Source organism: Rhinatrema bivittatum, chromosome 1 (genome assembly GCF_901001135.1).
Source record: "Rhinatrema bivittatum chromosome 1, aRhiBiv1.1, whole genome shotgun sequence".
NCBI lineage: Eukaryota > Metazoa > Chordata > Amphibia > Gymnophiona > Rhinatrematidae > Rhinatrema > Rhinatrema bivittatum.
The window spans coordinates 431,887,566-431,912,594 of record NC_042615.1 but is presented as its reverse complement, the minus strand read 5'-3'; the positions used below and the strand labels follow the sequence as shown (position 1 = coordinate 431,912,594).

Genomic DNA, 25,029 nt, shown 5'->3' with positions numbered 1-25,029 from the left:
ACTCCATCCTTCTAAAAACAGTACTTTTTATTATAAATTCACACATGCACATCCATAGATTGCCTCCTCCTCAAACAGTGTACACTCTTTGCTTTCAGTGTGTTGCTTCATCTCAACTCAGTATTTGGACAGTGTTGCATACAAGAGCTGCTTTCCTCCTGGAGACCTGCCCTAGTCTGATTATCCCCACCTGGATTCCAGCTCTTATTCCCCAGTCTCTGGTTATGCTCCCTGAGCTCCACCTGACTCAGAGGATCCCGCCCATTGAGCATACTCTCCTTAAGGCATTTAAGATGGACCAGGCATCTAGCCCGGTCTTGCACAGGTAAATAGGGGAACACTAGGGACACTGCCTCACATACCCCTCTCCTCAGTTTGGATCCAATGGGGTCCCTACTGCTTCCTGGATCCCATCCAGGAGAGTCCAAGACCTCCCAATCCCCTTTTCTTAGGGTTACCCTCGACCGTGTCATGATGACCACCCAGTGTACTGTTTGCACAATGCACATCCCAGTCCTTTAATTAAGTCCTTTACTGGCTCTGGGTTCAAATTTCACCCCGATAGAGCTTCATAGACAGTTGAGGAACCACCGCTGCTGATTCCTCTGATCCTCAGTTCCTAGAGTCTCCACAGCGCCTCCCTCTGGGCTCTCTGTGGACTCTTCCTCAAGGTTCTCTGCAGTGCCCTCTTCTGGGGTCCCCATGGTTTCCTCTTCTCTACACTTTGGCCACCTCTTCTATACACTTTGGCCAATCACCCATGCCGGTCACTGGCTCCTCTGCAGCATAAATTGCTAGGGTCTCTGACATGGCATCTTTCACTTTCTTTTCCCTGCCCTCTCCCTCTTGGCTTCTTACAAGAGTTGTTTTGAGGCTCCTAGTAGTGTTTGGACACTTTAGAGGGTCTTAATTTGGTCCGCCTGTAGCGCCAATGTTCCACTTCTCAACACTGCCTCCTCCTGGGCAGTCTATGTCGCTCTTTTTAGAGCTCTCTGTGACCCCTCGCTCAAGGTTCTTCAAAGCCTCTTTCTCTGCATTTCTCACAGGAGCTATTTTTGGACTCCCAGTAGTGTTTGGACACCCTACAAGGTCTTTACCAGGACCACCTGTAGCATCAATCTCTGGCCTTTCTTCTGGCAAGCTAGTAGTTATTCTCAGCTCACTCACTAGCATAGCATTCTCTCTGGCAACTTGCTTTCGGTCCTCCTCTCATTGGGCCATCTCTGTTGAAATTTCTTGTAGTTGAGCGATCAACTGCTGTCATTCTGTAGTGCCCGCTCCTGGGCACAATGCGTCACCACTTCCTGACAAGGCCACGAAGCACCATTCCATGTAGAAATTGATGATGGCCCAGTGTGCTTCCTGGTTCAGTTTTTGCTCAGCCCAGGCCTGCTGACACCTTGCCAGGCTTTCTTGTAACATCTTGTAATGCTTCCTTAGTGTATGAGTTGGGTACAGAAGGGGACATAAAGTTATTTATAAGTTCTTTGGGGCATGTACCCTGGCTAGTTTTTTCTTCTCTTCCCATCCCAAGGTGTAGGTCCTTTGGACCAGGAGTGGAAAGAAGCCTTCTCCAGTCCCAGTTCAGGGTTGATGGAGTGTTTAGCTGAATTTTCCTCATTGTACTGTGAGCTGTGAGTTGAATGCCAAACAAACCACACTCGGACTGCATAGGCAGTGTCCAAAATAATACTTTACTGATACAGTTTCATTGAATGGCACAATTAGATATGGCAAATCACACACCACAGTCTGCTATACTTTTTCCAATTACAGCTCCTTTCTCCTCTATCTGTGAATTAATCTTTATTAAGCAAAGGATTCATCCACACTTCTGGATTAGATTGTGCAGTGGTCCCTCTGGACATGGCCCCCCCCCCCCCCCCCCCCCCTTGGCTGGATGGGAAACCCCTCCTGATGACACAAAAATCTATCTTTGCAGAGAATTTACTGTCTCTATCTGTCAGGGCTCTGGTAGATGCCAGATAGGTGTCCTCCCTCGAATATGGATCTTTTACTCACATTTATTTAGTGTGTTTTTATATACCGGCATTCGCGATAAAGTTTGCATCATGCTGGTTTACATTTAACAAGGGGTGTAAAATGAAAATAACATAGAACTGTAACAAGTGAGGAGAAAATCTGAAGTTACAATAAAACAGGGATGTTCAAAACTGGAAGGAGAAAAAGGCGAGAGGAATTTAACAGAAAGAGCAATTGTTTATAATGTTCTAAGAGTGTCTGACTGTGGTTGTCGGAGAATTAGGGGTCAGTTGTGGTCTGGAAAGGCTTGTTTAAACAACCACGTCTTAAGCCTTTTTCTGAAAGTTAGCAGGCACGGTTCCTGTCGAAGATTACTAGATTACGGTTCCTGTCGAACATTACTAGATTAATCTTCTGGTGGGATCCCAGATGGTAGGAATCCTAGGTGGATTGCAGAATTTGCTCGTCCCCTTGATGGGCAGGAAGATGGACAGAAAAACACTTCCTCCCAGATGTTGAAAACAACTCTTCTTTCCCAAACTTAGAAAATCAGGAAATCCTCTGTAGCGGGTCACTACACCCCCTTCCTCACTGAGGCTCAAACTGAAGGAAAATCTTCCCTAAACACTAGGCGTCTTCAGCTCGGGCTTCCCCAATCCCTACTTCAGAAAGGCCTAGGCCTCCAGCAGGGGTCCTCTAAATAAATGTTCAAAATCCCAAAATATTCCTAGAGCAGCCACTCTGCACCTTGGTCTGTCCTGGAGGTGTCTTGGAGGCTTTCTGAGGCTTCAGGTAGGTTCCAATCCAAATTAGGAAAAATACAACCTCTCTCTCTGACTTCCAAATAATATTGCCCTCAGAGCTAATGTCAAAGCTATAAAACCTCAGGACCAGGAAAATCCATTACAGCTCCACCAGTGGGAGGACTGTCCATTAATGGATACTCCCCTAATTACTTCCCTAACTGCATTAAGCTGTTACAGGACCTATTAGTAACTCAAAAGGTGGTCTGGGTTACATGCCTATCTCCCTCCTGGAGATTCTGGATCAGGGCCTGCCAGCTTTCTTCAGTCATGGTCTCAGACTGCTGCATTCTGGGGCTGCACACCTTCCCTGCAGAGAGGCTTCCTTGCTGGAAGAGGGCCCCATACTACTCAGCACAGCCCTGCTGCACTGGTGTTCTTTCACTTTTCAAGGCAAAAAAATTAAAAAAAAAACCCTGCTTGACGAGCAATAACTTGCTCACTGATAAATCCCTGCCTACTTCCCAGCAGGGCTTCTCCCTTTAGCCAGTTCAACCCTAAAACTTCCTGGCTATCCTTGCAACCAGGACTATACACTGTTTCCTCTCTAAAACCATGGGTTTTTTTCTTCAGTGCAGCTTCTGCCACACTCTTTCATAAACCAGCATGCACTCCTGCAGTCCCTGTATTCTGTACTTAGTTTTAAGGCCACAGGCCTCCTGGGTTCTGTACAATGTTTAAAACCACAGGTCTTTTTCAGAACTCTCTGCACCCCACACAGACACTTTCTTGGAGGCTGGTTTTTTTTTCCTGTGCACTGCTTAGAAATAAATCCCATGCATGACAACATATGTGGGAATGAGTAGATTCCCACAGGCCTGGAGACAAACAAGACTGACTCCTGCCTTCCTAAAACAGTACTTTTTATTATAACTTTACACTTGCACATCCATAGACTGTCTCCTCCTCAGACAGTGGACACTCTTTACTTACAGTGTGTTGCTTCATCTCAGTTCAGTATTTGGACAGTATTGCAGTCAGGAGCTGCCTTCCTCCCGGAGACCTGGTCTGGTCTACTTATCCCCACCTGGATCCCAGTCTCTGGTTACACCCTCTGAGCCCCACCTGCCCCGCAGGATCCCGCCCATAGAAAATTACTCTCCTTAAGGCATTTAAGCTGGACCAGGCATCTATCCAAGTCCTGCACATGGTGTTTAAGAGCATTGCCTCTTAGACACCATGGAAAAAGGAGTTAGGAGAGATACATGAGAAAGTGCAAAAAAATAGACCAGGACCAATGGTGCACAGGTGCATCAAAAAATGTAAACCCATCACTGACTGCAATCCAAATTTCAACAAGAAGCTAGCCTCTCTCATATGTGCTCAAAACTGTTAATGTGTTTTTATATCACTTCTCTAAAATTTCTTTTATACTAATGCTTTTGAATGGGAGGTTAAATTGTCTCCTGCCATCTGACCCTAGGTCAACCAGTCTAATCCAATCCTAGTTTTGCTTGGATAGATTTGTATCTTAGGGAACAATGGAGTAAAGCCAAGACGGGATCAGCCTGTTCGGTCAACCTGGGGTCAGTTAGCAACCCTAGCTCCAACCCTCGGCGTATAGACCTTGAAAATATTCAAAAGTAAAATTTGGAGAAGAAATGCAGGAGCAGACAATTAGGGTTCACTTTATTTATCTGCTTATTTTGAATATTACTTGCCTTTTTTGAATAAGAAATTACAGTGCAATTTAAGTAGCAGCAGATGAGCATAGGTCCTTTGCAGCTTTGCAATACTTAGTGTAAACAATTTAAAGTAGCAGCAATTCCAAAGATGCTTAACAAATACTGACTAAGTTCTGCTAAGTTCATAAATATAGTGGAAAACAGTAGTGATGAAATTATTTGGAATTAGATAACACATAGCAGACATGGGTAGCAGTATATCATCACTGATGTCAGCAGGATTGTGGCCTAAATCGTAAGGCACCCAATGCCTTCTGCAGCTCCCCTCTCTCCTCGTGATGGCACTAGGCTCAGAGACTCAAGACTGTGGCCAGGTTCATTGTGGGAGGGCTGGCAGCTACAGTGGCTCGACATGCAGCTGTCCGCTCCAGCCCTTCCCCTCGGGAACACTTCATGCCTCTCCTCAGGCTGCGCGCAACTGGCTCCTCCAGATCAAAATGCTGCCTTTTTATACCATGGGAAGCCTGACATTGGCTTCCCAAGACTCTGCACATCCACAAGCTACAGCCGCTATTCTCAGCCCCTTCTCCCTGCACCCTCTGTACCACAGGAACGTCCCCTGGCTTCTGCAGCTAGAATCATGGCCTTTCTGCTCTTGGCCACTCACCCGTGGCCCTTGCATATCACAGCTACTGGACAGATTTCCCAAACAGCCACATGGCAGGAAATCCCCGTGGCCACATTCTCAGTTGACTGCTCTGTGCTGCAACGATCACAGCACAGGCAAACAGCTGAGTGCTGCCTTCTTACCACTGCTGGGCCGGGGGAGTCACTCCTGCTGCAGTTCCCAGCCTGTTATGACTGCTTTAATTGCAGAATACCGGCTGCCTTGTGCTATAGCTGCCATGTGGGGTGGGGGTGAGCGAGTGAGACAGAAAGAGTGAGCCCGCATGTGTGTAAGTGTGTGAGAGAATGTGTGTGATTGAGATTGTGTGTGTAAGAGAGAGAAAAATGTGTGAAAGTAAGAGAGTGGTCAGGGAGGTGACTGGTGTGTGTATGAGAGAGAAAGATTGGTCAGGGAGGTGACTGGTATGTGTGTGTCTGTGTGAGAGAGAAAGAAAGATTGGCCAGGAAGGTGACTGGTGTGTGTGTGTGTGTGAGAGAAAGATTGGTCAGGGAGGTGACTCGTGTGTGTTTGTGTGTGAGAAAGAGAGGTCATGGAGGTGACTGTGTGTGTGTATGACAGAAAGATGACTGGTGTGTGAGTGACAGAAAGTGTGTATGTGTGTGTGTGTCTGTGTGTGTGTGTGTGTGTGTGTGTGAGACAGACTAGTCATGGACCCTAAGGAAGAGTAGCATCAGAACAGAGCTTCAGCAGCCATTGCTGCTTCTGGTGTGTGCTAAGGCCTACAAAGGAAAGGAATAGGAGAGTTGCTGGAGAGGGTAAGTAAAGGTGGCTTTTTAAGTTTATCTTTCTTGATTGACTGCCATTTTAATTATTGGGTATTATCGGGCTTATACAGTAAAAAACACAGGAGAGTGGGCGAGTGCCCACTCTCCCAGCGCGCGTACAGGACACTCTCCTGTGTGCGCGATACATTAAAAAAATTTATTTAAATTAGGCCTGGCGGTAAAAAGAGGCACTGGGGACACTAGCGCATCCCTAGCGCCTCTTTTCAAACAGGAGCAGCGGCTGTCAGTGGATTTGACAGCCGACGCTCAATTTTGCTGAATACGGGGTAAAGCTAGCGTGTCGAAAACGCGCATCCAAATGCTGGCTAACAGTACTGTATCAGCCCATATGTAATGTGTTTGCTGTTTGAAATATTTTATTGGTGTTTAGGGAATTTTTAATAATTTTGAAAGTTTTTAATGATTGGATTTTATTCTATTTATCAGCTGTTTTGAAACATTTATTATATTTATTATTCTAGTTTTAGAATTATTATTTTATATTACTTGAGAAATGTATAAATAGAAATGTGGAGACAAAAACTGAACTGGAAACAGCAAGAAGCCAGAGTATATGCAGTGCAATAATGGAAAAACAAAATCATTAACTTGATGGTTACTTTATTCTGTATTTGGTGAGAGTCTATCTTTGTTCTGCGTATGTGACCCAGGTAAAGGTATTCTGCAAGCTTGTTGTTTCTGTGTACGGATCCATAGCAGCTTGGCTTGTTCTGTTTTCCTCATAGGCGGTGTATTGGTGTTTAGGGCCTGGTTAAATATTTGTAGTGTTGCCTGCGAAACAATGTGACAAGGCTGCGAAACAATGTCTGCGAAACAAGTCTGCGAAACAAGTCTGCGAAACAATGTGACAAGGCGATAGCAAAAGCCAGAAGAATGCTGGGCTGCATAGAGAGAGGAATATCGAGTAAGAAAAGGGAAGTGATTATTCCCTTGTACAGGTCCTTGGTGAGGCCTCACCTGGAGTACTGTGTTCAGTTCTGGAGACCGTATCTACAAAAAGACAAAGACAAGATGGAAGCGGTACAGAGAAGGGCGACCAGGAAGGTGGAGGATCTTCATCGGATGACGTACGAGGAGAGATTGAAGAATCTAAATATGTACACCCTGGAGGAAAGGAGGAGCAGAGGTGATATGATACAGACTTTCAGATACTTGAAAGGTTTTAATGATCCAAAGGCAACGACAAACCTTTACCATAAGAAAAAAATCAGCAGAACCAGGGGTCACGATTTGAAGCTCCAGGGAGGAAGATTCAGAACCAATGTCAGGAAGTATTTCTTCACGGAGAGGGTGGTGGATGCCTGGAATGCCCTTCCGGAGGAAGTGGTGAAGACCAGAACTGTGAAGGACTTCAAAGGGGCGTGGGATAAACACTGTGGATCCATAAAGTCAAGAGGCCGCCAATGAAGAGTAGGTGACTCGCCAGAATGATGGCTACTGCCTGGAGACAATACCCTTATTCAATAAACATACACATGGTTACTGTGACTCCAACATCACTCTAAGCTTCAACAGCAAGAGGAAATGTGGAAAAAAGGATTTGCACTCACAAAGACGGGAGTAGCTGGCTTGTTACGGCGGTTACTACCCCAAACCAAATAACCAAATTACTACCTCCACCTTCCTCTATTCCTGATGCATTTCAACTAGCTTGATCACTCCATTCTTATACTTCACTTTCAATGCATATCCAGCATAGTTCTCTGCTTCAACGGCAGGGGAGAAGAAAAACTGTTACTTCATACATCCAGCAGAGCTCTCTGCTTCAATGGCAGGGGAGAAGAAAAAAGGGTTCGCACTCACAAAGCGGGGAGTAGCTGGCTTGTTACGGCGGTTACTACCCCAAACCAAATGTACCTGATACTTCACTCTCGACGCATATCCAGCATGGCTCTCTGCTTCAACGGCATGGGAGAAAGACTGATACATCACGAATTTCCAGCATAGCTCTCTGCTTCAACAGCAGGGGAAAAGAAAAACTGATACTTCACGCATATCCAGCATAACTTCAACGGCAGGGGAGAAGGAAAAAGGATTCACACTCACAAAGCGGGGAATAGCTGGCTTGTTACGGCGGTTACTACCCCAAACCAAATGTGCCTGATACTTCACTTTCGATGCATATCCAGCATAGCTCCCTGCTTCAACGGCAGGGGAGAAGATAAACAACCAATAAGGGCTGTATAACATAATCTGGGTAAAAACAAATGGGCATGGGTGTAGCTTGCTTATTGTGGCGGTTACTGCCCCTACTACCTCTAACTAATCAAGCTAGATATTTCACTTGGATGCAGCTCCATCACCGCTCTCTGCATTAATGGTGGGGGTGCAAGGGAAATAGAACCAAGAGCTAAGAGAAACAGATAAGTATGAGAGAAAAAAATGTGTGAAGCTTGCTGGGCAGACTGGATGGGCCATTTGGTCTTCTTCTGCCGTCATTTCTATGTTTCTATGTTTCTATGTTTTCATAGGTAGGGTTGTTACCGTTTGAATGAGTTCCATAATGCAGTTATAACTTTTTGTGCATTAGTTTGTGAGCATTATTGCAGATCCTGGGAGTCTGATAGGTGCTATATTTCTGTTTCCAGTTTTGCACTGAATGCAGAGTGACTTTTTTGGATCTCCATTCCAGTTTGTCTCCATATTTGTAATTTGCGATCTTTCTGTACTTGGTGAAGGTCAGTTTTGTGTGTGTGACCGTGGTGAGGTATTTTACTAGCATGTAGGCATTTGTATCAATATTATTTGTTGTGTTTTCTCAATAGGACATGTATTGGTGATAAATTATTGTTTTTTCATAAGGAGGGCTATTGCGCATAAAAACTGTTTATGTTGCTGTTACTGAAATGACACCAGAAAATATCTTTTTTGCATGGTAAATTGAAAGAGGAATGTGCTAGTCCTGTTCTGCACCCATTGTTGGGGGGTCAGGGCAGTTCCTGTAGATACAGAATATATGTTTACATTTAGCCCTGTGATGATCATGGGTTCAGTGTGAGAACCATCTGTCAGGTGTGTCCCGACAGAAAAAAGATTGAGAACCACTGATCTAAAGCACTAAGGACCTGATTCACTAAGGATTTTCTCCCATTCTTTGCCTATGAGGAAAAAATAATCCTTGAAGGATCAAAACTTAACAGACTGTAATGTTTCTAAACACAAAGCCATATGCCACTTGGGGTTTTAATAGACAAAGATGAATAGAAAAGCCTTAGTAAATCAGACCTCCAAGTGTTCACTGTGCTTGAACATAATTTTACCATAAAGTATGCAACAACTGTAAAACAGTGTGTCTCCTTGTTAGGAATCATTTTATATTGTGGGTTCAAATATGAAACTATGTGCAATTAGTCCTCTGGTTGTGTAATTAATTTGAACATAATCTGAAATTGTTCAGATACATCTGAACTTAGCAGCCAAAGGTGTAGACATAGACAAAAAAGGTAAGTAATGATGTACATATGCTTCATATTTTCAACTTAATTTGTTTTCCCCTTCTGCCATAGATAGTTTTGCCCACCGAACAGAAGCCCAGAGAAAATCATTACAGGATCAAGAATGGCAGGAAAAAATGATCTCCAAAGCACTACCTATGTTAGATAAAATATGTGTTGAAGTTGCCTATCTGGTTCCATGGTGTCAGCTGGGGAAACCTGAAAAAGCGGGTGAGTGTGATTGTTTCCTGTATCAAATGAGGAAGGATGTCCAATATTTTCTAGAAGTAATTATAAATATGCATTGGCGAAAGAAAGAATTATTGATATGAATTTTCTGCAATTAAAATTGTTTAATAGAACAGTAAAATGTACCAAGATGTGCCCTGGCCTTCCTGACTGCTAAGCTAAAATAACTATGGGCCAGATTTTATAACATGCGCGTGGGTGTAGATTTGTTCGCACAACCCAGTGCGAACAAATCTAAGCCCGATTTTATAACATGCGCGCGCAGCCGCACTCATGTTATAAACTCCAGGGTCTGTGCGCGCAAGGGGGTGAACAATTGTGAAACTTGCGTGCGCCGAGTCAAGCAGCCTTCCTCCGTTCCCTCCGAGGCCACTCCGAAATCGGAGCGGCCTCGGAGGGAACTTTCCTTCTGCCCCCCTGCACCTTCCCCTCCCTTCCCCTATCTAACCCATCCCCCAGCCCTAACTAAATCCCCCACTGACCTTTATCGAAGAAGTTACGCCTGCCTCTGGTCAGGCGTAACTTGCGCGCGCCGGCTCTCTATCCCCCGGCCCGGTGGCTGTTCCGGAGTCCATGGCCCCGTCCCCAGAACGCCCATTTTTTCAAGCCCCGGGACTTACGCGCGTCCCGGGGGCTTGCGCGCGCCGCCGAGCCTATGCAAGATAGGCTCGGCGCGCACAGGGGGAGGCAGGGGTAGGTTTTCGGGAGTTACGCACGTATCTTACACGCATAACCCTTTGAAAATCTACCCCTATTTGCATTCCAAAAGCCTTCTACCATTTTTTATATTCTAAGCAATACGATTTTACAAACTTGAGTTCCGCAGTGGAGCTGTCTTAACATTAAGAGGCTATATATATGGCATACTATTAGTGCTGGTATGCGGAGCACTTTTTAGATACTGTCAGTGTAAACTACTAGGGAAGAAAACCTGGCAAATTATCCTAAGTTCAGCCCCCCCAGATTTCTTCCCCCTATTTCATGTACGAATACCCTGATAAACCTTTCCTTGTTTATCTTAAGGCCCCACTCCACACCAAAAATAAACCACACTGTTAGGCAGAAAAAAGATAAGCCACCAATATTTATTAACAAAGCTTCCTAACAATAAACAAAATATATTTCATAACAGAAGACAAGATTCTGTATATCATCAGACATTATTATGACATTCTCAATCTGACTTAAACCTACCACTGGACAACAACAATTCACCATGCTATATTTTCAGTGACCCCATACTAAATCAAAAATATCCCTGAACCATAAGATAATTTTTGGTATTCTGTTACCCTAAAACTCCTTGTGAATTCCCATTAAATGTATGATCAGCTCTGCTTAAAATAGGAAAACAACATTTGCAAATCCTAGCCTTCATATAAATCTCTCACCCACAAGCTGGAACTGGGAATTTCCAGCGGCTGTCTGTCTCTTCCCAGATGTCCTAAAGTTCTCTCATGCAGGTCTCTTTCTCTCTGCTTCTGATAATGATGCTGCTACTCTGGATGCCGAAGTCCTCAGAAGTATTTTATTACAGAGGCAATATTCCAGTAAATGCCCGACTCAAGGCCTGAGTTTCTCCCGACCACGGGCTGCGTCAGGGGCTGCTCATGACAGATTATGGCAATTGCCAGGGAACAGTACAGTTATCTCACACCTCATCCAGTAATGCAAAATCATTAAAAAAGGAGGTTTTCCAATTTGTTTATGAAGACACTTTAAAAGCTGCGTAACGCAGGTACATTCAAAATAGAATGAAATTGCTCCAGATCACACAGTGTTATGTTTTAAAACTGGAGAGTAGAACAAGCTATAGCGTCAAGCATACGTTGCATCGTAACAAATATTTCCTCAGCTTGTTTTGCTCTCCAGTTTTAAAACATAACACTGTGTGATCTGGAGCAATTTCATTCTATTTTGAATGTACCTGTGTTACGCAGCTTTTAAAGTGTCTTCATAAACAAATTGGAAAACCTCCTTTTTTAATGATTTCGCATTACTGGATGAGGTATGAGATAACTGTACTGTTCCCTGGCAATTGCCATAATCTGTCATGAGCAGCCCCTGAAGCAGCCCATGGTCGGGAGAAACTCAGGCCTTGAGTCGGGCATTTACTGGAATATTGCCTCTTTAATAAAATACTTCTGAAGACTTCGGCTTCTTTGTTTGATATTCCTCACGGCTTTGCTAGACCGTCTTCCTTCCTGTTTTTTGGGCTACTCTGGATGCTGCACTTTGCTGTTAGTCTTGTCACTAGTGCTGTGAATCTCTCTTACAGCTGGTTGTAATTGCACCGGTATTACAGTAATTTGTTACTGCAGTTATGCACAGCTGTATAAGTGAATTGGTTAGTAAGTAAGTTCTTTGAAGTGTGAGTTCCTTCATGAGTGAGTTCTTTCAGCAACTAATTCTTAGTAACTTACACCTTTTCCAGCTCAATCAGTGGAAATCTTGCCATGACATCATACTGGCACTGTTCATGCAAGATTACTGAAACTTTTCCAATTCAGAAGTTTACTTGCCAGCTGTTGCTTCTGATGTCTGGGATTTGACACAGTTCACTTACTAAACACACAATTAACTTATGTACTTTGAAAGACCAAGTTATTTTTGCAATCTCTGCAATTTCATATGTCCATCTTTGTTGAGTTGATGACCACTGACATTTTCACAGCCTTTGATTAATTAACAGTTCAACTTGTGATTGCTATCTAACCCACCATCAGTGTGGAAAATGGGCGCTCAGTGTTGAGCGTCTGCTTTCCTAACGCATGCCCAGCTGCTTCTCCTGGGTGTGTGATCGAATAGTTAAATGAGGGGTCATGCTGCAAAGGAGTGCACATTTTATTTTTTGAATCGGGGGAAAACAACTAATAGCCTCATCAACCTGCATTTGCATGTGATGAGCACTATTAGTTTCGCTGGGGGCTGAACGTGCATTTTGGATGCGCTAATCCCCTTCTAGAATAAGGGATTGTGGATATGCGTCAAAAACCAACTGATGCGCATCCTGTTTGCATTGGTGCCGCAACTGGGCCTGCTCACCTCGCACTTCCCTCCACAAGCTCCGGCTCCTCTTCCCTTGCCACAGCCGCCAGCTCCTGACGTCCCTGATACTGTCTTCGGGCCTCTCCAGCTTCCTCCACGCCGCAGGCCTCTCAGCGGAGCTCCTGTAGGGGCTCCGTTTCTTCAGCGTCTTCGGCCCCGCCCCTAGGCACACGCGCTGCCTACGTCTGCATATTTAAAGGGCCCAGGGCGGGAATCTTGTCTCGGACACTGCCCAATGATGTCACTTGAGGCTTCCTACTTAAGGCGAGGCTCTGTTTCCAGAACCTTGCCTTGGCAATTGGATCGACACCTTCAGTGTAGCTAGTTGCTGTCCTATGTTCCTGTGTTCTTCCTGCTTCCTTGATCCAGTCTCTGTTCCAGTGTTCCTGTCTGTTCCAGTGTTCCTGCGTTCCATGTTCCTGTCTTTTTCCAGTGCTCCTGTGTTCCTGTGTTCCCGTGGTCCTCTCTGTGTTCCACCGTCTGTCCGGATTCCTGCTCCACGTTCCTCCTCTTGTCGTACCTTCTTGGACTGATTCACGGTACTGACCCCTGCTTGTCTGACCACGTTTGACCACTGCCTGGAACTGACCACTGCCTGCTCTTGACTATGTTTGACCGCCATCTGGAATTGACCTCTGCTTGCCTGTCCATGTTGACTGCCACCTGGAACTGACCTCTGTTCACCTTGACTACTCTCGGACTGATTTCGGAACTGACCCTTGCTTTGGCTGACCACCCTCGGATAGATACCCTGGCTTTGACCCTTGCGCTTCACTCGGATACTCTGTTTGCTCCTGTGACCACCAGACCAGCCTGCTCGGACGCTGCCCGCGGCCTACCTCAGACTAGACCAGTAGGTGCTGCCTATCTCGCCCAGAGGACTTTCATTTCCTGTTGCTTTCCTGAGGTCTCATTTGAACCTGGTTCAGGTCTAGTCCCTCCTTTCTTCACCAGCCGTGTACCTTTGCTCGTGGTGGGCACACGTCTCTGCCACCTCTTTGGGAGACCCTCTGAGGCCCACCTAAGTCCAGGCGGTCAGGATACCCAAGGGCTCAACCTGCGGAAACTCTGGATTGCTATTGGTGAAACTCCAGCTAGCCTCTGTCTCCTTGTGTGTTCCGCCTCCTGGTGGCAGGCGCTCTCTAGGTCCAACCAGAGGGCTGTTCCAATCCTGCACCAGGCCAAGGGTCCACCTCCAGTGCAACACCAGCATCTAACCACAAGTTAAACAGTGTACTCACCCGAGCACCCTATATTGCATCGGCCTGCAAGTGCTTTAAGAAAACTTGTCTTTCCCTCTTTCCTTATTGCAAAGAGCAGAAAAGTAGCAGGAAACTTAAGATAATGGACAATAAAAGTGAAAGGTCAGCTGGATAAAGGAGACCAGGACATCTATTAGAAGTCAGCAGAATTCAAAGAAAGAAATAGGAAAAACAAGATTAAACGATTTACCTAAAAAAAATTATTAACCTCTAATGTTTATATTAAAAGGAATATATAAAAATGTGGTTAAAAAGGAAATTTATGCTGGCCTTTAACTATACTAATTTACATTAACATACCTGGGAATGTTTGTGTTTTGCTCATTCTGAGATTGGAAAACATGAAATTAACAAGTTTAGAGGGGCTGTTCACAACTGCTGCACACTTTTCCTTCAGCTTGGTTGTACAAACTTGCAAGTAAGGATCATCAGTGCCTAATATCATATGCAGGGTCTGTGGTCACCCATCTATTCATGATTTGCAGCAAGGGAAGGAGCATCCAGCCCTCACTGCAGAATTGCATGGGCCATTGTGGAATCACGGGAGAATGGGGATTGGGGATAGCTGTGCAGTCAGGTGCAAATATATAAAATTCCTCACATTCATCTGCCTGCAGGAGGAAAAGGTGAAGCAGTGATGCCTTGGGCTGAATTGTCCTCCTAAACCATCCAGGGCCCAAATGTCACTTTAAGCCTCAGGTTGCAGGAAAGGATGTGGCTTGAGTACTTCCATTCACTTCCTGCCAATCCAGACTGGCACCATGGGGATTGTAAGGGGACAAGGTGAGAGGCCTATTAATCAACAAGAGGGGAGGACGAGAAGGGTATGAATCAGCAGTGGGGGAGGGGAAAGGATTTTTTAATCAATGGGGGGAGGGTGGGAAATGAAGGTGGGACGGAATCAGTGAGGGGCTGAGAGAGTGTCTGGAGGGATGCTAATGTATGAGGGGGACCAGATGGATATTGAGAGGGGGATCAGTTTCAAAGGAGTGAATGAGATAGGATTAGTGTGTGTGTGTTTGTGTGGTGGGGGGGGGGGCAAAAGAGAGACAATAGAAGACCAACAGGGTGTGTGTATGTGAAAGGGAATCAGCAGTGGATGCTTGTGAGAGAAAAGGTATCTATGTCAGGTGGGGAAACAGAGTAAGAGGAGAAGGGATCCTTCCCCTCTCCCAGTCTTGGATGCCCCTTCCCCTGGATGCTCCTCCCCATCCTTCCTACATTGCTTATCCTTCCAGATCTCCCTGCCTTCTCCATCCTTCCCCTCCCTCTGTCTCCAATTTTAATTCTTCTTTCCCCATCGATCCTCTTTCTTTCCTTCCCTAACCAATTACTAAGATCTCTTTTCTCTCACCCAAAAAAAACTAAAATAAAAAAACAAAACAACTAAAAATAATTTATCTAGCCATATGGGAGGGTAAGGAAATGAATTTACTTATATAAAGTAAATGAACATTTATATTATTTAATATGCACGTGTATTCAAATTTATGCAGATGTGTCAATGAACACTTGCTGCTGAATCTTCTCCTGAGCTTATGTAGAAAACTAGGGGTTGTGATTCCATTTATTAGAATATTCTTGGTGATACCTAAGATTTTTCTCTTTCACCTTTATCCGGCTTTCTTCTCCCTTCCTGCTGCTCTCCCTCCATTTTGTTGCCATCTTCTCCCCATTCCTCCCCTCCTTTTTCTCTTACCCTTCCCCTCTCCAATTTATCCTTTCCCTTCCTCTCTTCTTTTCCTTTCCCCTCTCCCTCCTCCTCTTCATGCTGTTCTTTGCCCTCCTCTCCTCCAGCTTATCTCATCTCCCTCAGTTCTGTTTGGGTGTTAGGGATGAGCTCCGATGCATTCTTCCATTCAGTGGTACTGGGCTGCTGACATTTCTCTTTCCTTCTTCAAACTGCCTCACCTTGCTGCCACCCCTCCACCCCCTGCAGTGTGGGGTAAAGAGACCTAAGAAAGAAGGGGCTCTGTGGCCTGCCATTCTGGAAGAGATGATTGCCTTTTTCCTTCAGGCACCATGTGGCCAGATGCCACATGAGCAGAGGTGCAGCCCATGCTTTAGCACAGGATGGCAACTTCTGGGGGGGGGGGGGGGCACAGGGCTAGACTGAGACATGTAGGTGCCCAGGGCAGGCTAGAAATTTTCCCCTTAGTAATTTGGCACCCCTCCAAAAATGCTACAAACAAAGATAGTACAACAGGCACAATTTAATTACTTTGAAATCCCATTCTCCTGAAAAAAGTATTCCTTCTTTAGAGAGGGACCACAACACACCAAGATTGTGAACCCTTCTTTTAAACAGAGTCCCCAAGTTCCCACGCCCATCTGAGCTACCTCACTCATCCATTCCTACACACAATTAAAAATTATGAGGTCCATATTCAGAAGCATTTAGCCAGCTAACTGAGAAGTAAACTGGCTGAATGACTATCTGGGCACTTATCTGGCTAAATTATAGCTGGTGAACAAATTAGAAGGCTAGAATTGAGCATCTGGGGGCTAACTGGGAGAAGATTAGTTAGCCTGCTAAGTTAACCAGCAATTTCGAGATTCAGAGTTAGCCAGATAACTTACTCAGCTAAGTCTGGTCAGCTTGTAGACCTTCCTAAAATTAGCTGGTTAAAGTTTGCTATCTGGATTGTGTCTGAATATGGGCCTCCATGCAATTAAAGTAACAGATTTTACCTGAAAAAGGATATTCAACGTACAGTCTTCTTATCTAAATAATGTGGCCTATAAATTGTTTTTATAAATAAATATGTTGAGTTCGGCAGTCCGCAGGTCCCTCATGTGAACCTCCACTCTTACCTGTGCAGTCAGGCCTGCCACTCTCCCCCCGACATAGTGGGATGGTGCTGGCTCCTTCCCTGCCAATCTCAGCTTCCCGTGCATCCAAATGCAACCCATTTAAAGGGGCAATGGCGAAAAGCTGCTAAGGCCCCTAGTGATGTCATCCACATTGCCCTCTATATGGGTGGCTCTCCCACTGCACTCTGCATCAGCAACAGACCCAATTACTTTGTAATGTGTGTTGCTACCACCCGTTGCCCAGCGTGTTCCAGCCTTTGTTGCCAAGCCTATTCCAGTCTTCATTGTCCTACCTGCTCCTGCCTTGCCTGCCTGCCTCAGCCCTATTCATCCCCCTTCCTCTTTTTTTGTCATATACCTGATCTTGATCGTTGCCTGGACACTCAACATGCCTGAATTCCGTCTGCCTTTGACTTTTGCTGGACACTCAATACACCTGAATGCTGCCTGCCTATGACACTAGCCTGGCCTTGCACCACATCTCCAGTCATCAGCAGAGATCCTCACCTAAATTCTGCCAGCCCTGGCACCCAAAGGCTCAACCCAAGGGGAACATGAAATAATAAAAGTGAAGTTCCTGTCTGATTTTTGCCTCGCCTAGGTCCACCTGCTGATGGTTAGAACCTGCAGAGCTTCTCTCTGCCGATAGAGCCAATCTCACCTAAGCTCAAGGGTCCATAGACAGAATTGTTTGCTGAGGCCATAGACTCGGTGGACTTGACCTTGCTCCAAGTCATACCCAGTATAGCCCACAGGCTGCCAGACCAACAGGGGGCCTTGGAGCTTCTGGCCAGAGTGATGAACCACCTCACTACTCGCTTGGGTGCTTGGACTACACCTGCTGCACTACTTCCGCCTATACTGGTGCCGCCACCTTCTCCGGCACTCAGTCAGCCAGTTCCTCAGATACCACCTCCTCCCCAGTATGCAGGGAATCCCAAGTGGTGCTGGGAATTTCTCAATCAGTACAAAATGCACTTTCAGCTAAAGACTTCACTATTTCCTGGTGATCAAGCCAAGATGATATATATTCTTTTGTTACTGGACGAGACTATGCTGGTCTCGGCTTCCCTCCTCTGGGAGCATGTGGACTCCCTCCTACTCAACCTCCAGCAGTTTATGGAACAATTCTGCTCCATTTTGAGGAGTCAGATCGAGCAGCCATGATGGCCTCTGATCTACTCTATCTCCATCAGGGTTCCCGAAATTTAAGTGAGTATGCAGTGGAAATTAGAACCATGGCTGCCAAACTCAACTGGAGGGAGGACAGCCTGGTTGCCATCATCCTGGAAGGCCTCTCAGGGAAGATTAAGGATGAGCTCACCACCTGGGAGCTCCCCACCTCACTGGAGGCACTCATCTCCCTAGCCATCAAAATAGATTGACAATTGCAGGTTAGGAAAACAAAAAAAGATAGCTCCAAAGTCCTTAAAATTCTTTATTGTGGTAAACACAGATAGCAATTGCCTTGTTTACCACAATAAAGAATTTTAAGGACTTTTCTATCTTTTTTTCTTTTCCTCATGGCTTTGATAGATCGTCTTCCTTGTTGCTTTCTGGGTCAATTGCAGGAAAGGACCAGGGAGATCCGTCCAGTGTGCAGAAGTATTTCCTTGGCACTTCGCTTCCAATGCCAGCCCTTGCCTGCTACTGCTATGCCCTTGGCTTCTCCTTCTCCCTTGGAGGAACGAATGCAACTGAGCCACTACCGCCATGCCCCAGAAGAGAGGCACTGTTGCAGACAACAGGGCCTTTGTCCCTACTTTGTGGCTCAAGGTCATCTCCTGGCTCATTGCTCCAAGAAGCTGGGAAATGCCAATGCCTAGGGTCACTTGGGGACATGACTCTAGGCCTTACTACTCTAGCTCACCAATTCCTCTTGCTGGTTACCCTGGAACTGGGCCCAATGATATTCTCCACCCAAGCATTTGTGGACTCCAGCTCCGGGGGAAACTTTACTTTGCAGGAACTGGTCAATCAGTTACAATGCCCAGACAACTCCACCGCTGGTGATATCCTTGGTCTAAGGGAGCCATTTCCTGGATAGGTGACCCAGACCACTGTGCCTTTAACCTTGCACTCAGAGAAGATCAGCTTCCATGTCATCCCCAGAGCTGTTAACCACATCATACTCTGCCTGCCATGGCTCCAACAGCATCAACCTCTCTTTGATTGGTCTACCCTGGAGCTCTCCTGCCGGGGAATGGATGTACAAGCTCCTGCTTGGTATCTGTAGAGCCTGCTGGGATTCTCACCTCAATATTCAGATTATGCGGATGTCTTCTCTAAGAAGAGTGCTGAGACCCTGCTTCCTCATCACACGTTCAACTGTGGCATTGAGATAATTTCCAGAACTACGCCCCCTCAGGGCCAGGTTTACCCTCTATCTCCACCCAGTTCAGCTTACATTCAAGAGAACCTGCTTGTAGATTCATCCTGCCCTCTTCTTCAACAGCAAGTGCTAGATTCATCAGCGGTATCCCATAAAACCCAATGTCTTAGGGAAAACTTAAGAAGGAGGGTACTGTTGTGTTCAGCGGTTCCCGAGTGCCTCCCATGAACTACCACCCTTATCTGTGTGGCCAGGCCAGCTGCTCTTTCTCCCAATGCTGTGGGACACCACTGGCTCCTTCCCCAGCAGTGGGCCCTCAGGTGTCATGCAGTAGGATGCTGCCAGCCTCAGCTTCCCTCTTGCCTCCCCTTAGGTGCACACATTGACCAAATGGCAACCCCTTTACAAGATCTGTGGTGGGAAAGCCCCTGCAGCCCTAGCGATGTCGTCATCCATTCTGCCCTATATAAGGGTAGCTCTCCCATTGCACTCTGCATCATCAATAGGTCCAGTTACTTCATTGAATGTGTTGCTATAATTTGTTGCCCAGCTTGTTCTAGTCTTCGTTGTGCTACCTGCTTCTGCCTTGCCTGCCTCAGACCTATCCATCCCTCTTCCTCTTCCTTGGATGGATACCTGATCTTGACCTTTGCCTAGTCTCTTGACATGCCCGAATGGCCTTTGGCCATCACCTGGATACTTGATATGCCTGACCACTGCCTGCCTACGACCCCAGCCCAGACTTGGACCACATCTCCAGTAATCAGCAGAGACCCTCGCCTAAATCCTGCTGGCTCCAGCACCCAAAGGCTCAACCCAAGGGGGAACGCAGGCTGGTATAGTTGAAGCTCCTGACCAGACTCTGCTTTGCTTGGGTCTGCCTGCTGATGGTGAGAACCTACAGGGCTCCTCCTTGCAGGTAGAGCCAATCCCACCTCAGTCCAAGGGTCCTCAGACACAACAAAATAATAAATACAATATAATTTACAATATGTGTACATTATATTTACATGCCCTGCTGTGGAGTCAACCATAAAACCCTGCCAAATAGTTTCCAATATTTCGTCCCTAAACCCTATTAGCTAGAATTCATGTGATTACTAAATCACAAAATCACAACCAATTGCTAACATCACATCTGCAAACTAATAAAATGTTTCTATCTGCTATGTGTATGTTAGATCTAGTGGTCAAACTTGTGCATGTCCTAGCATCCAGCCTTTGAGTAAACAATTGCTAATTTTGTGAAATCCCTAACTGACATGATCACTTCAGTGAACCTTCTGACTCTTGTCTGGGGAGGGTATTGGGCTCTTAAGAATTCCCAAGACTAGTAAAATGTGAATTCATAATCTGTTTCTTGAAGCCAAAAAGCTATTTAGCAACCATGGAGGCATCCAGATCCTCCCTATATTATTATTTGGTACCAAGCTGCAATGGTACTACTCACAGCATACTTATAGCAGACTCAATGCCTGTAATTACAGAAATATTTCATATGCCAGTTAGTGTTGCAGCAGGAGAGTCTTTCTTATACAAAAGAAGAAATGGCCTGGTGTGTGTGGTCCAGGAAGAGACCATGATCACTGGGAGCTGAAAGAGAGTTATCAGCAGAATTTAATTTATATAAAATATTGAAAGAGAGGTGGAAATGGTCACATTATTCTATCACTTGAGCTTTGGTTTTGTGTTTTGTAGTCTCACCAGAGGCCCTTAATGTTGTTATGGTATTATGGTTTTGTTATGTGTCTTTTTTTTCCTCAAGGGATGTATGAGATGGTTACCTTTCAGATGAAACAAGGGGGACCAGCTATTTGGGGTGAGGCCTTCAAAACTATAATTAATACCCATGTTTCAACTGACTACAACAAGCTGATTGGAGTCTTCCACACAGAATATGGATTACTTAGCAAAGGTAATTTTTGGTCTCTGTTGGGAATATTTGTGCCGCCTGAAAACATCTGTGTTTGTTATTGCCGCATAATTCACAGTAATGTAATTGGTAGCTGTGGAGGACTAAGTTTGATGTCAATAGTTTTCTCAAAACTATTGGTTATGCTATGGACCATGTGCTATTTAGTCTAGGAGGTACTCATCATCAAAATCATCAAAACATCTTAAGATGTTTAGTGCAGGATCAGGATCAGCCATGATTGGCAGAAATTCCCTGCTAGCCAAAAAGAGAAGATGCACGGTCTTCTTCAGGCTGTGACTAGTCAGATTGCCCAGTTCAAAGCCAATAGAACAGAGAAACATTGGTCCAGGACAAGGGTTATACACCGCAGAGTTCCCCAGCTCCCTACGGGCCAAAGAAGAGGTATGGGATGTGAATCAGGACATTGGTTAGTGAAGTAAGTTCCCATGAGCTGAAGAAAGAACCATTGCAGGTTTATTGGTATGAAGAGCTGGCAGGGTGCATTAGGGAAAGGGGTACGAGGAGATAGAATTAGGTAGGAGAGACAGGATGGCAAGGAACTAATGATAAATTAACAGCAAAAAAGTTATCATCTCTTCTCAGCTTGTAATCTCTATTCACAAAGCTCACATTTTTAGTCATTACTTACTATGATTTATGTTGCTCACTCTTTTTATTTTTAAATCCTATTTGATGACATCTTCAGATGAAGAAGGTTTTTGGATTCACTTTTCTCTCATTGGAAAGTGAGACATACAGACCTACATACCCAGGCAATTATCTGCAGGCAGGGTTAACGCAATTCCCAAACTTAGCATTGCTAAGCATGTTCAGTATTTACCTAGTAGATGGCTTCTAAAAATTGACCTATGAGAGAGAAAGATACTGTAGGTATACAAAGAAATATCTGCATACCTTTATCTTCTGCTCTACATGATTTATTCTAGCTTTACAAGAATATTAATGCTGTTCTTGTGTTTTTGTTGTTGTTGTCACAGTTCATGTACTCTGGTGGTATGAAAATGCAGATAGTCGTGCTTCTGGAAGACACCTGTCCCATGAGGATCCCAGAATGGTAGCAGCTGGTAAGTTAGCAAATGATTTTAGGATGGATGAAGTGTCTATAACATCTCCAAACATTGTATTATGGAAACTCAAATAGATACTAGGAAGATGTTATTCTTGCTCTGTAACAAATCTGTACTGATTAGAGAGGTGTGTCCTTTATGGAGATTTATAGCAAAATATGTTCCATCTTCTTCTGATGACTGATCCAGAGTAGACTAATGTTATTTGTGTGAGACTAGCTAAAGGGAGGATTCTGCACAAGGAGTCGATCCCTTTAGCCCACTGAATTGCTCAGCTCGATTATAATCCTAAGTATTTCTTTATTTTTCCACTTGCTCTGTGCAGAACCTTATTTATTTATTTATTTAGACATTTTATATACCGTTGCTCCCAATGAAGATCACAATAGTTTACAATAATAACATACATATTAAAGGTCAACACAACAAGACTGATATAAATCTACATCTACTTAGATTTCCTCATACATACTAACTGTCTAATAACCTAATAACATCCAATATATATATGTTGGGCTCTTTCTTCACTCTGGTACTTCCGTAAGTCTGTTGCTTGAAGAGATCTGATTTCTGATAGTTCTGATCATTTTTATAAGTCTTTTCATATGCCTAGCCCTCTCCCTCAGCCTAAGCATGACTTTTAGGTTTCACAATGTTAGTGACATTTTTATGATTCCTGTAAATATTAGCAAATTGCTACAGGGCCCGGGTCAGATCAGCGACCTTTGTATTGTTTCTCTATCTCCTTTCTTCAGTCTAATCACAATTTTCAGGTTACTGTAAACATTTAGCAAGAGGCCTTACGTTTGTAAGGTGAAGGTAGTGACCTCTCCATTATCCCTGCAAACAGTAAAAAGTAGATCTATGATTTTAAGATCAGTGTTAAGTCCTGCTGAGGCTCACAGGTGTCACTAACCCTATCTGATCTGAGTTAATCAGGCTCAGATGAATTCCATAAAACTCTTCTTACTCATCAGATTATATCCTACCTCTCCATCTACCAACTTCTAACTAACTCAGTTAAGTTGAAGTAGAAACATCAAAAAGGTCAAACATCCAGGCCACTGCTGAATTCAACAAGCACAATCCAGATGATGAATACAATCTTACCTTGCACTGGGAGGTCTTTAAGGCCCTTCTAACAGGAAAAATGATTAGCTATGCCAGTTTTTGTTGCAAGGAGAGACGTAAACAAATTAATGGCTTATTGGCTAAGATTCACAAACTGGAATCTCTTCATAAACAAAACTGCTCTCCCCATACGTTACATGAATTAGAGAAAACTCGCCAGGCCCTGCGCTCTCTTGAAATAGAGAAGATTGAAAAAGCTATTAGATTCACTAAAGCCAAGTTTTATGAACATGGCGATAAGACAGGAGATGTCCTTTCGTGGATTGCAAACTGGCTAAAAGACAGGAAACAAGAGAGTAGGATTAAATGGACAATTTTCTCAGTGGAAGGGAGTGGCCAGTGGAGTGCCTCAGTGATCTGTATTGGGACCCTTACTTTTCAATATATTTATAAATGATCTGGAAAGAAATATGACGAGTGAGATAATCAAATTTGCAGATGACACAAAATTGTTCAGAGTAGTTAAATCACAAGCAGATTGTGATAAATTGCAGGAAGACCTTGTGAGACTGGAAAACTGGGCATCCAAATGGCAGATGAAATTTAATGTGGATAAGTGCAAGGTGATGCATATAGGGAAAAATAACCCATGCTATAATTACACAATGTTGGGTTCCATATTAGGTGCTACAACCCAAGAAAGAGATCTAGGCGTCATAGTGGATAACACATTGAAATCGTCGGTTCAGTGTGCTGCAGCAGTCAAAAAAGCAAGCAGAATGTTGGGAATTATTAGAAAAGGGATGGTGAATAAAACGGAAAATATCATAATGCCTCTGTATCGCTCCATGGTGAGACCGCACCTTGAATACTGTGTACAATCCTGGTCGCCGCATCTCAAAAAAGATATAATTACGATGGAGAAGGTACAGAGAAGGGCTACCAAAATGAAGAGGGGAATGGAACAGCTCCCCTATGAGGAAAGACTAAAGAGGTTAGGACTTTTCAGCTTGGAGAAGAGACGGCTGAGGGGAGATATGATAGAGGTGTTTAAAATCATGAGGGGTCTAGAACGGGTAGATGTGAATCGGTTATTTACTCTTTCGGATAATAGAAAGACTAGGGGGCACTCAATGAAGTTAGCATGTGGCACATTTAAAACTAATCGGAGGAAGTTCTTTTTTACTCAACGCACAATTAAACTCTGGAATTTGTTGCCAGAGGATGTGGTTAGTGCATTTAGTATAGCTGTGTTTAAAAAAGGATTGGATAAGTTCTTGGAGGAGAAGTCCATTACCTGCTATTAAGTTCACTTAGAGAATAGCCACTGCCATTAGCAACGGTAACATGGAATATACTTAGTTTTTGGGTTCTTGCCAGGTTTTTATGACCTGGATTGGCCACTGTTGGAGACAGGATGCTGGGCTTGATGGACCCTTGGTCTGACCCAGTATAGCATGTTCTTATGTTCTTACCAATAAGCCTTGATATTGTTGAAATTCTAACATTGCTTTCTGCTTCAATGGCAAGGCATAACAGGGAATTGGATTCAAACACCAACCAATGTGATGCGTTCACCAGCCATGGATGTTTGAGGCCGGTGTCCCTCACCTCCAGGGGCAGGAGGCTCGCTCCTACCCTGTTTTTGGCCATGCCGTCCCGCCTCTGGTCTCATGCTCCACATGCACGGCAGGAAGCCATTGCCTCTGTGGATGCCGGCACTGCCAATGCCAACCCACACGTCGGCTTCTCTAGGTGTGTGACCGCATCTCTCCTCGCTATTTAAAGGGCCAGTGGCGGGAAAGCTTCCCCGGCTGAATACATCAGGCTGGGGAACTATATAAACAGCTTGGCCATCTCCCCCTTGCCTCAGCAACAGGTCCCACTCTGAGTGAGTAGCTGGCTACTTCCTGACTCTGTGCTCCTGATCTT

The 25,029-nt window shown here is 44.7% G+C and overlaps 1 protein-coding gene across 1 annotated transcript in view; it reads left to right on the top strand.

Moving 5' to 3' along the window:
- The window catches only part of LOC115092930 (protein NipSnap homolog 3A-like), a 101,442-nt gene that overhangs the window by 64,153 nt on the left and 12,260 nt on the right, over positions 1–25,029 (top strand). Inside the window, exons 3-5 of the mRNA XM_029604368.1 lie at positions 9,391–9,549; positions 20,789–20,938; positions 21,937–22,023. Of these exons, the coding sequence (XP_029460228.1) occupies positions 9,391–9,549; positions 20,789–20,938; positions 21,937–22,023 (396 nt within the window). The remainder of the gene's footprint in view (positions 1–9,390; positions 9,550–20,788; positions 20,939–21,936; positions 22,024–25,029) is intronic.